Source organism: Megalobrama amblycephala, linkage group LG5 (assembly GCF_018812025.1).
Source record: "Megalobrama amblycephala isolate DHTTF-2021 linkage group LG5, ASM1881202v1, whole genome shotgun sequence".
NCBI lineage: Eukaryota > Metazoa > Chordata > Actinopteri > Cypriniformes > Xenocyprididae > Megalobrama > Megalobrama amblycephala.
The window spans coordinates 3328142-3346496 of record NC_063048.1 but is presented as its reverse complement, the minus strand read 5'-3'; the positions used below and the strand labels follow the sequence as shown (position 1 = coordinate 3346496).

The 18355-nt window shown below is 38.1% G+C and overlaps 1 protein-coding gene across 2 annotated transcripts; it reads left to right on the top strand.

Moving 5' to 3' along the window:
- Positions 1–5214: 5214 nt before the first annotated feature.
- On the top strand, positions 5215–16905 carry asb2b (ankyrin repeat and SOCS box containing 2b). Of its 2 annotated transcripts, none has more exons than XM_048190204.1 (8): positions 5215–5475; positions 6270–6406; positions 6666–6821; positions 8990–9235; positions 10429–10600; positions 13059–13590; positions 15736–15889; positions 16561–16905. In XM_048190204.1, exons 1-8 carry the CDS (start codon positions 5351–5353, stop codon positions 16755–16757), a joined length of 1719 nt encoding a protein of 572 aa, XP_048046161.1. In that variant the 5' UTR covers positions 5215–5350; the 3' UTR covers positions 16758–16905. The 2 variants fall into 2 exon arrangements, with proteins under 2 accessions (XP_048046161.1, XP_048046162.1); XM_048190205.1 differs by lacking the exon at positions 5215–5475 and adding an exon at positions 5480–5602.
- Positions 16906–18355: the final 1450 nt, after the last annotated feature.

Below are 18355 nucleotides of genomic sequence, written 5' to 3'. Positions count from 1 at the left end.
GGCACAAAAAAGAAAACAAAAATGTAGGCCTACATCACAATATAAGATTTGGTAATAAACAGAATTTCATAAAGTTTAGTGACAAAATGTTACAATGTTTTTAATTGTTATAATTTATAACTTTTGGTTTGCCGGTATGGTTCCGTATGGGGGTTCAGCTTTACAATAAAGATTAGATTAGCATAAAGATATGCGTGGAGGTGGTGAAAGAGATGATGTTTGAGGACTGCTTGGAAGTCTTATCTTGATGCAGTGATCTGAAACAGACAGAGAAGAAAAACAACAAACAGCAAAGGTGCAGAATGTGCAGCTATATGGAATATGTAGGAGGGTGGCTAAGCTTACAGTGAGTAATAGTGGCTTGTATATACACGTACCTTGATAGGAGAATCACTGTGATTGGAGAGATTGAACAGCTGAGCTATGCCTACGTGACCTGCCTGAACTAACACTTGCTCTAGAGATTGATAAAATAGCATTAGAAACTAATGCTATAAACATACAGGGAGTCCTGTCAGGTTAAAATTAACAACTCAAATTAATAATAGTTATCTTGTAAATGTAAATCTGCTTTGTGTGCACAAATACTACCTTTCACAATTCCGTCTAAACATTTTGGATGATCGTTCCTGTTCATAGATGTCATCTTTCCTTATCATTCTTTGATCACTCTTGGAATGTGATCCCAATATTCATCAGGTTTCTTTTCATGCTCTTTAGCAAAGTTTAAATCTGCAGTTTTGTGCCAAAGGCTGATGTTATGCATTGATCTGAAGCTCAGAACCGTCTGTTTTCAAGCTTCACTCTCACTGATCTTCTGATCTTCTGCTCCTGTTATTATTCCTGTTGGAATTCACAGATGCTCCCAGTTCAGTTTCAGTGATTGCATTGAGCTTGGGTCCAAAGTATCGTGTTAAATGTTTGCTTGATTATGATTTCACTTTTTTAACTTTAGTTAGTGTGTAATGTTGCTGTTTGAGCATAAACAACATCTGCAAAGTTACAACGCTCAAAGTTCAATGCAAAGGGAGATATTTTCTTTTACAGAAATGGCTTTTTAAGGACTACAACAAACGGCTGGTAGGGACTACAACAAGCTTCTTCCTGGGTTAGTGACATCATAAACCCCGCCCTTGAGAACACGCCACAAAGGGGGTGAGGGCATGTTATTGCAATACAGTATGTAACACAAATGCAATAGCATGTCATAAAAGCAAGATGACAACATGACAAGTTATAACTGTAATTAAACTAAACTATACCTGTTCTATCTTCATGCAGCATATATTCTCTGCCTCTGCAGGATCTTACAACAGTTCCCACACGAGCGATTTATAGATTATCGAGACAGAATATGCTAATCAATGACTTTAACATAGTTAACTCCACATCAGCTACATAAATTCATCAACTAACCATTCAGAAACGTCCTGTTGCATTCTACATGTTGTTACTTCTTTATTCACTGTCTGACTCCAGTTTGAACATAAAAGGCTAAACAATTTCTGAGCAGTTTCAGTGAGTCTGCATGAGGTAATCGGTGCTGCTAACACCAGGGTTGCCAGGTTATACAACAAAACCCACTCAATTGCTACTCAAAACTATTGCATTTCAGAGGGGCTCTCCCGATAAAAATCACATTCCGGGATGTAAAATCCACATTTTTGGTGGGGTTCCCCTAGTAAAATTCGCATTTCAGAGGCTAAATATCATGTTATGTGGGGTCTCTTTAACCCGCAGACATGAAAAACAACAACCCACGGTAACAGTGTAAAAGTAGCCCAATTCTGGGGGAAAACCACGGACTTGTCTAACACGAGTATTTGAAATATGAAAGAATTTTCGGTAACACTTTACTTGAAGGGGTGTGCATAAGACTGACATGACACCTTCATAATCTTGACATGACACGTGTCATGAATATGAAGGAGGTTTTATGAATGTTTATGACAACTGTCATTAAATGTCATTCGCTCAGTTATGTCATTTTTAATGCAAAGATGACATTGTTTGAGATGTCCGAGTTATGACAACTTGACATAAACCAACACATCATAACCTGTCAGTGTCTTTGTCATGACAACTTGACATCATTTAGCTTTATGGGTTAACATTGCATTAAACTGTCATGTGGTTGGTTTTGACATGAGGCCATTATAACAGTGTCATGAATATGTATCTTGAGCTCAAGTACAGTGGTACAAATTGAACTTGTCATTAAAATGTCATTAAGTGACAATACTCTGACAAATAATTTTATAAAATCGTCATGACTATTTTTCATTTCATGTTTTTTTTTGTTTTTGTTTTTTTGTTTTTTTAAGTTTCCTCCAACAGAAGGTCAGATAATAGACAATTTCAAATTTCGTAAAAAATATGACACTGTTATAAAATAATGGTAACACTTTATTTTAGGGTCTTTTAACTAGTTGCTTATTACTATTAGCATTCATATGGCTAAAATATTGGCTGTTTATTAGTACTTATAAAGCACATATTAATGCCTTATTCTGCATGATCTTATTCTACATTCTTAATCCTACCCAATACCTAAACCTAACAATTAACTATAATAAGCAGTTTATTGAGGGAAAAGTCATAGTTAATCGTTTATATATGTGTTCCCTATACTGAAGTGTTACCAAAATAATGTAATGTAATGTTAACCCATAAAGCTAAGTAGTTTTTTAAGTTTGATAATTAATCTGCTATGTCATGTTTATGACAGGTTATGATGTTTTGCTAATGTCAAGTTGTCATGACAAAGACACTGACAGGTTATGATGTATTGGTTTATGTCAAGTTGTCGTAACAAAGACATCTCAAACAATGTCATCTTTGCATTAAAAATGACATAATTGAGCGAATGACATTTAATGACAGTTGTCATAAACATGCATAAAACCTCCTTCATATTCATGACACGTGTCATGTCAAGATTATGAAGGTGTCATGTCAGTCTTATGCACACCCCTTCAAGTAAAGTGTTACCGAATTTTCATATAGATTTTTCAGTTGCATTTTGAATTATACATTAGGTGCGTACCAATTCGCGTACTTATGCACTATTCTATGATGTTTTTAAGTATAAATAGTGCAAGTAGTGCGTTCATACTGAAAATTCCAAAAAGAAAAAGTGCACTTTAAATACCCGGATGATGCACTAAATTAACAGAAAATATTGGACACTTCATGCACTCAACTGTCGCAGCTTTAATTACGTAGTGGAGAAGAAGGATGTCTGATGTGTAATGACAAAATAACCTTATATAATTCACGCACTACATGGATGAGTGCGTAGTGCACAAGTACATAGTGTATAGTGTGCCATTTGGGACGCAACTATTGTGTTTTGTAGTGTTTTAAAAGGAATGTCTCTTTTCTGTTTTTTTATGGATATCTTTCATACAGTACGTGTGTTTCATTATAGACTTTCTTTTAAAGTTCATTTTTTAATTGTTCACAAGAGTAAATGCTGTAAATATTTGAGCAAATGTAATTAGTTACTATTCTTAAGTATCTTTTTGGCTACTTTGTAGTTGTACTGAGTATCAAAGATATTAGCAACTGTTACTCTTTACTACATATTTGAACAAGTAAATGTACTTTTTACTCCAATACATTTGTAATGAGTCATGCAATTACAAATTACATTTTTCATGACACCTAACTTATTCTGCAGCAGTTTGTTTCTATATAAAGAAGTGATATATCGCCATCTAAGGGCATTGAAGGCACTACATCATGTGTGTTTTGCCTTTACTCACCCAAACTTGTCAACAAGGATACTTTATGTGAATACGGGTCCAATCGCAGGTGTTTGATTTAGAAGACAAGGTCATGACCGCAGCCAGTGATGAGGCCTAAACCAGCACATAGACTTTGACTATTTCATTTTACTTACATTATTTTATTGATCCGCTATATTGGCAATACCTTTATGAAGGATATTAGTGTACTTATGACCTTTTTGAGCACTTGAGCTTAACTGAGACATGATAGATCTAAGAGGCTGTTGTGTCAACCTTGATTTATTGTAGTATTGAGGTGTTCAGTTTTATTTTGTTTCTTATTATCTCTCAGGTGTCGAGGACTAGTGCACCTCTGAGCCAACATTCAGAAAAACTTAAGTACACTTTAAGACTTTTACTCAAGTCATATGTGGTGACTTGTAACATGTAATGGAGTCATTTTTACTGTAAGCAATCTGTACTTTTACTCAAATATCTTCTGCTGAATACATGCTAGTTTTGACAGATATACATATATCAGACAGATTTGTGCTGTTTACATATAACAAAATGTCTGATAATTCTCAGCCACGCAATAAAAAACAATCCCATAATAAATACGCCAACTCAAAAAAAGCTAAAAGGTCTTTAATACGTAACTCTGAAGTGCACAGAAAGAGTTTTCATGACAAACTGATGTAGACTGAAGTCAGATAAAGAGCCGTATCATTTTCAGTATTAGATTAACAAATACCCGTGTGTCTGTAGTGGGAATGTGATCAGTGACAGCGATGAATAATGTCCTGGCACTTTATAAACACTGCTGTAATGAGTGTGAGTGGAAGTGAAGCTAAACAGAGTCCATCGTGTCCATAAAAGGCATCAGTGCTTGAGCTGCAGATATGAACATCAGACACACGCATGAGATGTTGAGAAGTGTGCAAACCTATGCATGATATTAAACCCACAGTTTCTGGATCATTTTCTCATTATTATGACATTATGATTTTTTAAAACATGCATATCCATCCTAATAATATGTTACGTATGCATAATATGCAGAAAACCTGTTTGCCTAAATATGTAACAAGCAAACAGGTTCACGTGCAATAGTGCCATCATCTGATGCATGACAGTGACAGATAGTGAGACATCAAACAGGTATAGTCTTATCACTGCATAACTGTGAGAGTCATTAATGTGGAACCCTGAATCTGACCCTCTGTTGAACTGGAAGTGTCAGTTCTCATGTAGCATTTCCTTCTCCTTTTCTTTCAGAGGAATCTAAACAAAAGACCGCGAGCATTTCCCTCCAGAGCAGCTCGACATCTGATCAACCAATTTTCCCTCATTTCTCAGTAATTCCACTGTAAGCCAGCTCTGCTATTATCTGTCATTATCTGAGCTGGTTGAGTGAGTAGTCAAATAAGGTAAACTCTAGTCATCACGTGTCAAGACGATCCTAAAATTAAACCAGCGAATGAACAGCTGAGCGCACACACACACACACATACACACAGCTGAGCGCTCGAGTGTGTGTTCACTGGCGTCCACTCACGCACACGCGCGCGCGCCTTTGTCTGTCCACGCGCGCTGTGTGACAATAACACGACAGCACAATGACACGATTCACTTATGCTGAATATATCTCCTTATTTCGAACAAACGGCACCAAACGAAACTCGTCGCCGCAGAAAAGCTCATCATGTGGACGCGCAGCTGACCGAGACATCGAGCCGTCAGAGTGAGTCCTTCAGTCCGTGTGTGTGTGTGTGTGTTTGTTTACCATGGCAGTTTGTGCATGAACAGAAAAGGCTCAAATGGTTCAGTTCATATGTGTCAAATCACAATATGACAGACATGTGTGACAGGTTTGTATCTGCATGATCTTCAGCTGTCATTTTAAATCGGGTGTTTTGTTACTTCTGCTTTCAAATCTCACTGTCTATTGACCTTTTGGAGAGACCGGGGCTAGTTGTCACACTCATTCCCGTCAGTATTTCTCAGAAGGTGATGATTTTTGACATTTTTCTTCAGAAACGTTCACATAGAGATTGCTATAGCGAGTCATTTTTCCTATGGGGTAAGTTGTCACAATGGAACCTGCTGTTAAAATCCATATCCAGGGATATTTGACTAAATGTGAACAGTAAAATGACTAGGAAATACAATTAATGAAACATGCAAAAAGGAAAAAGATACAAAAAAACTTATTTTGGCCAAAACCAACACAGATAAAGCATTAAAATCTGCCTTCATTATATGGAGGCTCTTGGCTTAATGTCATTGAGTGTTAATTTTGTTTACTTGATGCTCACCAGATATTATAAAACTATGATTATACTGTAAATTTAGTTTGGAGGACAGAATTCACATATTCACATATTGGAGGATAGAATTCAATATTTAAATTTAAGACATTTCTAAAAAGCACTGCTGGAGAAAACAAACATTTATGTGTGACAACTAGCCCCGGTCATCCCCATCACATGGCTGATTGTTTATGCACATCTCTCTCTTCCTGGTGCTGCTCCTCAGAGTGATCTCTGCGGTGAGGAGAGGTGATGTGCAGCGTGTGAGTGAACTGGCGTCGGCGAGTGACGCAGATGACTGGACAGCTCTGCATGAAGCCGCTCTCTGCGGGCAGACGCTCTGTGTTCAAGCGCTGCTGAAAGGTCAGAGTGAAGTCAAACTCAATCAGTGTCGTACAGACGGGCTTGAAGGGCTTGTTTTGTCACAAATCTTTCTGAGGAATCTTTCACAAAACAAACCCATGCACTTGTTGAACAGGTTGAGTCACTCTAGTGTTTTGGCTCGGCTCTTAAGTGTTTTATTGTGCTAGTCATTATTGGTCAGTAATCCTGAGAGTTTTGTGATGGTTGGTCATGCTCTGATTAATGAAGTGTGTGTGTGTGTGTGTGTGTGTGTGTGCAGCTCGTGGTGTGTGTGTGGACAAACGCACGCTTCAGGAACAGACGGCTCTGATGCTCGCGGTTCAAGGACGACACCTGGACTGTGTGAGGATTCTTCTGGAAGCAGGTGCCGACCCGGATATCTGCAACAAAAACAAAGAGACGCCTCTTTATAAAGGTGCGTTCATTCACATAATTTTATCTGTGTGTCGCCGTTCCTTAGGGATAATCCAGAGTAAATCTTATTTCTTATTTGTGCATCTTTTCCTCTCTTTTTCCTTGCTTCCTTTCTTCTCTTCCTTTCCTTACTTCCTTCCCTCATTTCTTTTCCTCACTTCCTTTTGTTTCCTTTTGTTTCATTTCCTTGCTTCCTTTCATTTTCTTTCCTCTCTTCTTTTCCTCGCTTTCTTTTTTCTTTTCTTTTCCTTTCCTCACTTCCTTTCATTTTTTTTCCTTTCTTCGCTTCCTTTCATTTCCTTTCCTTCTCTTCATTTCCTCTTCCTTTCTCCACTTCCTTTCCTTTCCTTTCCTTTCCTTTCCTTTCCTTTCCTTTCCTTTCCTTTCCTTTCCTTTCCTTTCCTTTCCTTTCCTCGCTTCCTGTTGTTTCCTTTCCTCATTTCCTTTCTTTGCTTTCTTTCTTCTCTTCCTTTCCTTGCTTTTTCCTCTCATCTTTTCCTCTCTTTCTTTCCTCGCTTTCTTTTATCTCTTCCTTTCCTTGCTTTCATTCCTCTCTTCCTTTCCTTTCCTCTCTTCCTTTTCTCACTTCCTTTCCTCTCTTCTTTTCATCGCTTTTTATCCTCTCTTCCTTTCCTGTCTTCCTTCGCACACTTCCTTCCCTCATTTCTTTTCCTCACTTCCTTTTGTTTCCTTTTGTTTCATTTCCTTGCTTCCTTTCATTTTCTTTCCTCTCTTCTTTTCCTCGCTTTCTTTTTTCTTTTCTTTTCCTTTCCTCACTTCCTTTCATTTTTTTCCTTTCTTCGCTTCCTTTCATTTCCTTTCCTCTCTTCATTTCCTCTTCCTTTCTCCACTTCCTTTCCTTTCCTTTCCTTTCCTTTCCTTTCCTTTCCTCATTTCCTCTTCCTTTCTTTCCTTTCCTTTCCTTTCCTTTCCTTTCCTTTCCTTTCCTTTCCTTTCCTTTCCTTTCCTTTCCTTTCCTTTCCTCGCTTCCTGTTGTTTCCTTTCCTCATTTCCTTTCTTTGCTTTCTTTCTTCTCTTCCTTTCCTTGCTTTTTCCTCTCATCTTTTCCTCTTTCTTTCCTCGCTTTCTTTAATCTCTTCCTTTCCTTGCTTTCTTTCCTCTCTTCCTTTTTCCTCTCTTCCTTTTCTCACTTCCTTTCCTCTCTTCTTTTCATCGCTTTTTATCCTCTCTTCCTTTCCTGTCTTCTTTTGCACACTTATTTCTTCTCTTCCTTTCCACGTTTCCTTACATTTCCTTTCCTCGCTTGCTTTCCTCTTTCTTTCTTCACTTTCTTTCATTGCCTTTCCTCTCTTTCCTCATTTCTTTTTGTTTTGCTTCATTTCCTTTTCTTGCTTCCTTTCATTTCCCTTCGTCACATCCTTTCCTCTCTTACTTTCCTCGCTTTCTTTATTCGTTACCTCACTTTTTCCTCTCTTCCTTTCCTCTCTTCTTTTCCTTGCATCCTTACCTCATTTCCTTACCTTTCTTTCTTTTATCACTTTCTTTCCTCTCTTCCTTTTGTTTCCTTTCCTTGCTTTCTTTCTTCTCTTTCTTTCCTTTTTCTTTCCTCTCTTTCCTCACTTCTTTTCCTCTTTTCATCACTTTTTTATCTTCTCTTCCTTTCCTTGTTTCCTTATCTGTCTTCATTTGCACTTTCTTTCATTGCTTCCTTACCTCACTTCCTTTCCTCTCTTCATTTCATCGCTTTCTTTCCTCTATTCCTTTCGTTTCCTTTCATTGCTTCCTGTCTCTCTGTCTTTCCTCTTTTTTTCCTCTCTTCCTTTCCTCAATTCTTTTCCTCTCTTCTTTTCATCGCCTTTGTCCTCTCTTCCTTTCCTCCTTTTCCTTTCCTGTCTTCCTTTGCACACTTTCTTTGCTTCCTTTCCTCTTTTCCTTTCCATGCTTCTTTTCCTTGCTTCTCTTAATTTCTTGTCTTGCTTTGCATGCTTTCTTTTCTTCCTTCCTTTCCTCCTTTTCTTTCCTCGTTCTTCCTTCCTAATTTCCTCGTTATTTAACCTGAAAAATGTCAACATTAAGTGTAACTGGAACATGTTTTTGAACTTCACATTAAAAAACAATAGAACAAATGTGGGATTTTCCTCCTCATGTCAGACCAGCACTGGTGTAAATGTGTCTGAATGTTTGTCCATCATGTGTGGTCATGTTCAGCGTGTGAGCAGGAGAGCATCGGCGCGGTGAAGCTGCTGCTGGCGTCCGGAGCGGCAGTGAATCAGCGCTGTCACCGCGGCTGGACCGCACTGCATGAAGCCGCGAGACGGGACAACGTCCTGCTCTGCCAGATGCTCCTGAAGGCCAGAGCCGCCATAGACGCCCGTAACGCTGATGACGTCACACCCACAATAGAAGCCGCACGACACGGAAGGACGGAAGCACTTGCTTACCTGATCCAGAACGGTACCGAACGTTATGTGTTTGGATTCTCTCTAAAATCCAGTGACTTAAAGGTTAGTTCACCCAAAAATGAAAATAATGTCATTAATTACTCACCCTCATGTTGGTCCACACCTGTAAGACCTTCATTCATCTTCAGAACTCAAATTAAGTTATTTTGATTTAAATCCGATGGCTCATTGAGGCCTGCATTCACAACTTCCTCTTAGAAGATCCATAAAGTTACTAAAAACACATTTAAATCAGTTCATGTGAGTACAGCAATATTCAATATTAATATTATAAAGCAACAAGAATATTTTTGTGTGCCAAAAAAAAAAACAAAATAACAACTTTTCAACAATAAAGTGATGGGCTGATTTCAAAACACTTCTTCGGAGCTTTACGAATTTTTTTTTTTGGCGCACAAAAAGTATTCTCGTCACTTTATAATATTAAGGTAGAACTACTATAATCACATGAACTGTTTTAAATATGTTTTTAGTAGCTTTCTGGGCATAGAAAGTGTTAATTGTCTTGCTGTCAATGCAGGCCTCACTGAGCCATCGGATTTCATCAAAAATATCTTAATTTGTGTTCTGAAGATGAATGAAGGTCTTGTGGAACGACATGAGGGTGAGTAATTAATGACATTATTTTCATTTTGGGTGAAAAATAAATAGAATCTGTTAAATAGAATAGTAGTAGACAGTTAGACAGTTAATATCAACCTAATATTTTTCTTTAATTTAAGGTCATTGTAAATTTATCAATAACATCACAGTTTAGTCCCAAATGAACAGTTACAGTTTAATATAAGCTAAATATTCACCATACTTTTTGGCATAACCGCAAAAACAATAAAATTATATATATAACAGCTTATATAATAATTATTTTGACCTCATGAAGTTTAAGATTATTTTGACTCTTTTATACTCTCTTCATAAAAAGTTACATTTTATGAGCAGAGAGCAAACATTTAATAAGTATCAAAATAATCATGGAAAGATTTTAAAATGAATATTCTACCATCTACATTAACAAATGAATATGATAGCTAACAAAGACTCAGAATAATCACAAAAAAATAACAGGACAGGATAGTACTGTAATTATCACCGTGGTAAACTGATTCACAGAACAGAAAATCATTTGAGTTCATAAGACATTTATTTCAAGATATTAAAGCATGGCTTCTGTGTTTGTCCCATCAGGTGCTGGCGTGAACCTCCAGACGTGTGATGGAAACACGGCTCTAACCGAAGCCTGCAGACACGGTCACAGAGAAACCGTGAAGCTTCTGCTCCAACATCACGCCGACGCCAACAAAGCCTCTAACGCCGGCCTTCTGCCACTGCACATCGCCAGCCAGCATGGACACGAGGAGTGAGAATTCAGTCTAATCAACAGATACAGGCCTAGAAAACTACACAAATGATCAGTGTCCTGCAGCAAACGCCATGTGCTGCTCAACAGCTGCGGCTGACAACAGCTGAGACAAACACAGCGAACTGTCATTCATCACAGCTTTGCACTCAAAATCCTTCACCTAATTTGGTGTTCCTGGATCAAAAATGACCAGCTTTTTAAATCGCTTATAAATCTCTCATTATGCTACATTATCATCAAATATTTGCTTCAATCTTTTGATCAACTTGTTTTCTTTCAGCACAGGTTTTGTGTTTCCTTTTGGAGCTGATTGATCGCAGGCCTGATTGAGTTTATGTAAGTTCACTCGAGCTTATTCACTTAAACTGAGGAGCATGAGCTCAGATCAATGAGGCCTACGATCAATCAGCTCCGAAAAGAAATACAAAACATGCTGAAAGAAAACAAGCTGATCAAACAATTGAATCCAATATGTGGCAATAACAGAATAATAGTCAGTTTTTTTTGTAGGCTGGTCATTTTTGACTGAGAAACACCACAAATGTGACAAGGTGGAAAAAATTTGGGAAGTAGTTACCCAGTGTGAGCAAAGTTTGTGAGTTTTAACATTAAAAGGGATAGTTCACCCAAAAATTATCCCATGATTTACTCACCCTCAAGCCATCCTAGGTGTATATGACTTTCTTCTTTCAACCAAACACAATCAGAGTTATATTAAATATATCCTGGCTCTTCCAAGCTTTATAATGGGAGTGATTGAAGGATGCAGTTTTGAAATCCAAAAAAGTGCATCCATCGATCATAAACATAATCTACACAGCTCCGGGGGGTTAATAAAGGCCTTCTGAAGCAAATCAATGCTTTTGTTTAAGACAAATATCCTTATTTAAATCTTTATAAAGTAAAATAAGGAGCTTCCGTTGTGACAGCCATACACATTTGACGTACGTCCAAAAAGCGTTAACTTCCATGACGTAGTACACAATGACATTATAAAGTTTTAAAAAAGGATATTTGTTTTACACAAATGCATTGATTTGCTTCAGAAGGCCTTTATTAACCCCCCGGAGACATGGATTATTTTTATGATGGATGATGCACTTTTTTTGGGCTTCAAAGCTTGGACGAGCCAGAATATTTGTAATATTACTATGATTGTGTTTGGCTAAAAAAAAAGAAAGTCATAGGGTGGCTTGAGGGTGAGTAAATCTTGGGATAATTTTCATTTTTGGGTGAACTATCCTAACTTCAACTAGCATTTTCAGTAAAAAGATAATCAAAATGACCAGAACACAAAATTAAGAAGCTTAATAGTGTCTTAGGCATGCAATAATTGCTTAAGCTTTTATCACGGTATACGGTATTATCACGATATTGAAATAAGTTGCAAAAAAGTGTTGTCATTGGTTTAAGAATTCTTTTTCTCATAACAAAAAGAACTCTGAACATATAAATACAATAACGCAGTACACAAATTATAAAGTAAAATGTTTCAAACAGATTAAAGTGTAAAAGAATTATAAAGATCAACAGGTTACACTATATAAGGTCTCATTATTTAACGTTAGTTAATGCATTAACTAAGATTAAGAATTTGTTATGTTTGTTACAGAAGGTGTTTTGTTGTTTAATATTAGTTAAAAATACAACTGATCATTGTTAGTTTTTGGTCCATTAAATAATAATTACAACTTTTGATTTTAGTAATGTTAATACACATTAACTAGAAATTAACATTAACTAAGATTAATAAATGCTGTTTTAAATGCTAATAAATGCTATAATAAAAGTATTTTTTTCATTGTCAGTTTGGTAATAATGAATTAACATGTTAAGTAATGAAGCTAATGAAGGTCATCAAGTATGACTGAACAATAATCCGAACATTTATAATCATTAGGGCATGTTTGAATCATTAGGGCATTTCCAGATTAAAATATAAAAATGTTTAAGTTTGAAAATAAATAGCCTATTAAGTTTTTAAGTATTATGTATTTGGTGCTGTGATGAACAACATTGCGAATACAAAAAAAACAATTGAATGGCTGTTTGAAGCATTTTAAATACTGTAGTATCGCAGCTGTTTATGGGTTTTTCGGGGTAACCGCTGCATTTCTGCAGTTCCATTAGCGCCCTCTGCTGTCAGAGAGTGAACGTGCACTTTCATTCAGTGCGTCTCCTTCACTCGTTCCGCCATGTGCTTCTCATGCACGTTGGGTTTTTGTTTTGTTGTGGATTTTATACGGTTGGTATTCTTAAAATGTAATAAAAAAATTTGAATAATCCTTAATAAATAATTATTCACGGTATTTTGAGGTGCCCACGGTAACAATATCGTGCATATTCATCATCGTGATATACCGAATATCGGCGCATGTCTAGTCTTGATGATTTAAAGAATGACTGTTTGTAAGATTAAGCTTTAAAATCGGTGTGCTCCATGTCTTTTCTATAGGATTGTTTCCCTATTGCTGCCGATCAGCAGCCGGATGCGGTTACGGCAGAGCGGCATCTCACCGCTCCATCTGGCCGCGGAGCACAACCATCAGAACATCATGCGTCTGCTGATCGAGGCCGGGTGTGACGTCAACAGCAGACTCTCGCAGCAGCGCTCGTCCGCGTTCCAGGACCGCCGCGTCACGGCTCTGTACTGCGCCGTTGCTGCCAGGAACGCGCAGGCGGTTGAGGTCCTGCTGAATGCCGGAGCCGATCCCAACATAGACCCGTTCGCCCCGCTGCTGTTGGCGGCGCATCAGGGCTGTGTGAAGAGCGTGGCGCTGCTGCTGGAGCACGGAGCCCGTGTGGACGCTCGCCCGCCGGGCCTGATCGTCAGCTTCCCCGCGGTGCTGATGTACACACATCACCTGGACATCCTGCGGTGTCTGCTGGACCACGGCTGTGACGCTCAGACCTGCTTCACATGCCACAGACATCAGTGTGAAGAGGACACACACTTCAACACGAGCCTTGCCAAACCAGATTTACAGGTACTGCTCCAGTCAGGTATATGGAGGCTTGTTTCCGCCACTGAATAAAAATAAAAAAACTTTTTTGAGATATAAACTCACAATTCGGAGAAAAAAGTCAGTTTATATCTCGCATTTCTGACTTTTTATCTCGCAATTCTCGCAAGTCAGAATTTTGTGATAAAAACTCAGAATTACACATATATATACACCAATCAGGCATAATATTATGAGCACTGACAGGTGAAGTGAATAACACTGATCATCTCTTCATCATGGCACCTGTTAGTGGGTGGATATATTAGGCAGCAAGTGAACATTTTGTCCTCAAAGTTGATGTTAGAAGCAGGAAAAATGGGCAAGCGTAAGGATTTGAGCGAGTTTGACAAGGGCCAAATTGTGATGGCTAGACGACTGGGTCAGAGCATCTCCAAAACTGCAGCTCTTGGGGTGTTCCCGGTCTGCAGTGGTCAGTATCTATCAAAAGTACTTCAAGGAAGGAACAGTGGTGAACCAGCGACAGGGTCATGGGCGGCCAAGGCTCATTGATGCACGTTTGGAGCGAAGGCTGGTCCGTGTGGTCCGATCCAACAGACAAGCTACTGTAGCTCAAGATTGCTCAGAAGTTAATGCTGGTTCTGATAGAACGGTGTCAGAATACACAGTGCATCACAGTTTGTTGTGTATGGAGCTGCATAGCTGCAGACCAGTCAGGGTGCCCATGCTGACCCCTGTCCACCGCCGAAAGAGCCAACAGTGGACACGTGAGCATCAGAACTGGACCACGGAGCAATGGAAGAAGGTGGCCTGGTCTGATGAATCACATTTTCTTTTTCCGGGTGTGTGTGTGTCTCTTACCTGGGGAACACATGGCACCAGGATGCACTATGGGAAAAAGGAAAGCCGGCGGAGGCAGTGTGATGCTTTGTGCAATGTTCTGCTGGGAAACCTTGGGTCCTGCCATCCATGTGGATGTTACTTTGACACGTACCACCTACCTAAGCATTGTTGCAGACCATGTACACCCTTTCATGGAAACGGTATTCCCTGGTGGCTGTGGTCTCTTTCAGCAGGATAATGCTCCTGCCACAAAGCAAAAATGGTTCAGGAATGGTTTGAGGAGCACAACAACGAGTTTGAGGTGTTGACTTGGACTCCAAATTCCCCAGATCTCAATCCAATCGAGCATCTGTGGGATGTGTTGAACAGACAAGTCCGATCCATGGAGGCTCCAACTCACAACTTACAGGACTTAAAGGATCTGCTGCTAACATCTTGGTGCAGATACCACAGCACACCTTCAGGGTCTAGAGGAGTCCATGCCTCGATGGGTCAGGGCTGTTTTGGCAGCAAAAGGGGGTCTAACACAATATTAGGAAGGTGCTCATAATGTTATGCCTGATCGGTGTTATATTATATAACACAATTCTGACTGTATGTCTCGCAATTGCGAGTTTAAATTTCACAATTATGACTTTTTTTCTCAGAATTGTGAGATTTAAATTCGCAATTATGAGTTATAAAGTCAGATAAAAAGTCGCAATTACCTTTTTTATTTTGTGGCTGAAACAAACTTCCATAGATATTTTAGACCAATTATTGGCAATAATCATTATCTTTACACCTGATTATAGTTTGTCATCAGATGAGAACAAAACTTTGGAAAAACAAAACTTCTTAGGCCTGCCACGATCATGAATTTTATGCTGACTATTAATTGTCATACAAATAATTTGGAATCGTATATAGTAATAAAAAAAAAAAATTAAAATAATTATAGAAATTAAAATAAAATAGGTCTATGTGATTTACTTTATTGCTGTGAAAATTTATATTTTTATAATAATTTTTGTAATATTCTTTACTCCCCGTCAGATTATGACTTCTGCTTCTCTCACACTGGAAATGGAGAAACGAAATATTGCGTGTTTGATGGCATTTCTTTAAGCACTTAAATTTCCCAGATTTGGATGGCAAAATGTGACTGAAAGGCACAATAAATGCAGTTATCTAAAATAATTGTGATTTGTACGAATAACCACACAAAAGACGATTAATCAGTCATGACAGTCCTATTGATTCTGTTATTTTCCTGTTTATTCCTGTCAGTCTTCTATGAAATATTGTGTTGTAGAAATGAAGCTTCTAACTTCTGTTCACTGTCAGTTCTGCGACTGGATCTCGTCCTCCTGCTGGAGACATTCAGCCGCTCGCATCATTGATCTGCTGCTGGACCGTGTGGGAAACGTTCAGCTGTGCAGCAGAATCACGGAGCTCCTCCGGGACACACCGGAGTGGCCGAGCATCAAGGAGAAAACATGTGAGTGCAGCGCGACTTCAGATCGATTTGCATTTTGAACCTCGACACATTTGCCAGTAAAACTACAAGCAGTAGAATGACACACATGCACACATATTTCTTTCTCTCACCTGTAACTATTCGCCTGAGGGAGCAGTTCAACCACAAAAATTTAAAGAGACAGTGACACTTTTATAATATCGGTAACACTTTACAATAAGGTTCATTAGTTAACTACATTATGAACTAATGATGAACTGCACTAATGCAGCATTTATTATTCTTTGTTAATGTTAATTTCAACATTTACTAATACATTATTAAAATCCTGTTAACATTAGTTAATGCACTGTGAACTAACATGAACAAACAATGAACAACTGTATTTCCTTTAATGTTAACAAAGATTAATTAATACAGTAACACATGTATTGCTCATGGTTAGTTCATGCTAGTTAATACATTACAATAAGGTCTCATTTGTTAAACATTAAAGTGTTATCTATAGGATAAATTATGTTTGTCTTTCATGCTTTCCTTACATAGAAGACAATTTCAGTTAGGAATCATGATTTTCAGTTTTCATCTGATCTATTTGGCTTTTGTTGATCTGAAGCTTCTCACGGTCAGTTATAGTGGGAACGATGTTGAGTTGCACAAGGCTGTTTCTGAACTAATCACTTTCTTTCCAGCGTCTCCTCGGTCCCTGATGCACCTGTGCCGGCTGAAGGTGCGAGAGCAGCTGGGGACGCGGAGACCACGGTCTGTGGACTCACTGCCGCTGCCGGGGCCGATGCTGCGATACCTGAGCTCCAGAACCGGCTCCGACCACAACACAACACCTCACCTGTGCTCTCATGGACACACACTGCTTTCTGCCAATCATTAATGCTGAAATAAGATTTCTGCTGGGTATTTAAAGGGTTAGTTCATCCCAAAATTAAATTTCAGTCAACAATTACTCACCCTCATGTCGTTCCACACCCGTAAGACCTTCATTAATCTTCAGAACACAAATTAAGATATTTTTGATGAAATGCGAGAGGTATATGACTCGTCCATAGACAGCAATATAATCAACACTTTCAAGGTCCAGAAAGGTACTAAAGACATCATTGAAACAGTCATGTGACTGCAGTGGATCAACCTTAATGTTATGAAGAGATGAGAATACATTTTGTGCTCAAAAACAAAACAAAAATAACTTTATTCATCAATATCTTCTCTTCCCTGTCCTTATCCTTACACAGTAAGCATAGTGAAGGCTTCCATGTTTACATCCGAATGCCGGCTCAGTATTGGCCAAAACTGATCATGTGATCAGCACGATGCTTGCATGTGATACTGACGCAGGAGCCGGCCAATAATGAGTCTGACATAGAACTTGGAAGGGCTGAACGTAAACAACGTATGAGAATGACACAGAAGAGATTGTTGAATAAAGACGTTATTTTTGTTTTTGCACACAGAAAGTATTCTCGTCTCTTCATAACATTAAGGTTGAACCGCTGCAGTCACATGACTGTTTTAATGATGTATTTAGTACCTTTCTGGACCTTGAAAGTTGATTATAAACATTTGGATGTTGAATGACCGTTGAAAAGACGAACCTCCGACATGTTACTTCATGGTTGAAAAATACTTCCAAAATTAAATTTGAAAGGACGTGTTTGACGTTATCTTATTAATTAATTAATTAATTAATTAATTAATTATATATTGAACTAGATGTAGCTAAAAGTCAAAGTAACAATTATACATGCTACCCTGGAGAACTGTAGACATGTACAAACATATCTGAATGCATTTTTAGGAAATGTTACATATTTTTACCAATTTATGTTGTCCTACCGTGACAATTTTTGGCCAGACTATTGTCGTCACACCAGTGTTTGCTGGGATAGCTACCTCTCGGATTTCATCAAAAATATCTTTGTGTTCTGAAGATGAACGAAGGTCTTACGGGTGTGGAATGACATGAGGGTGAGTAATAAATGACAGAAATTTCATTTTTAGGTGAACTAACCCTTTAATAACAAGTGATGTGAGATTAATTGTTCTATTGTGGATTGAGTGTTTTGTCTTCAGGTTGATTATTTATAACTTTTAATTTATGATCTTGAAGTGTGTGTTTGATACACAATTTTATGTTTTATTTTATAAGTGTGTGTGTTTGATACACATTTTTATGCAGTTTTACTATCTAAAAACAGAGTATGAGCACAGAATAAAGTGCTCTCCATACTTCATGTGCTGCTTTGAGTGAGTCAGTGTCTTTAATGAGCAGAGAGTAAAGCAGTCAAGAGCTTTAATGAGCTAATTTAGCACAAGACCTGGATTATGACCAGGCTTAATTAATTAGTGTGACAGAACAACATCTGAACTAAAAGATAATAATAAATACTGATCTCTACATCACAGTGAAATCATGCTGTGAATCTGGAACAGAGAAATGGCGTGATTTAGACTGTTAAATGAAAACACATG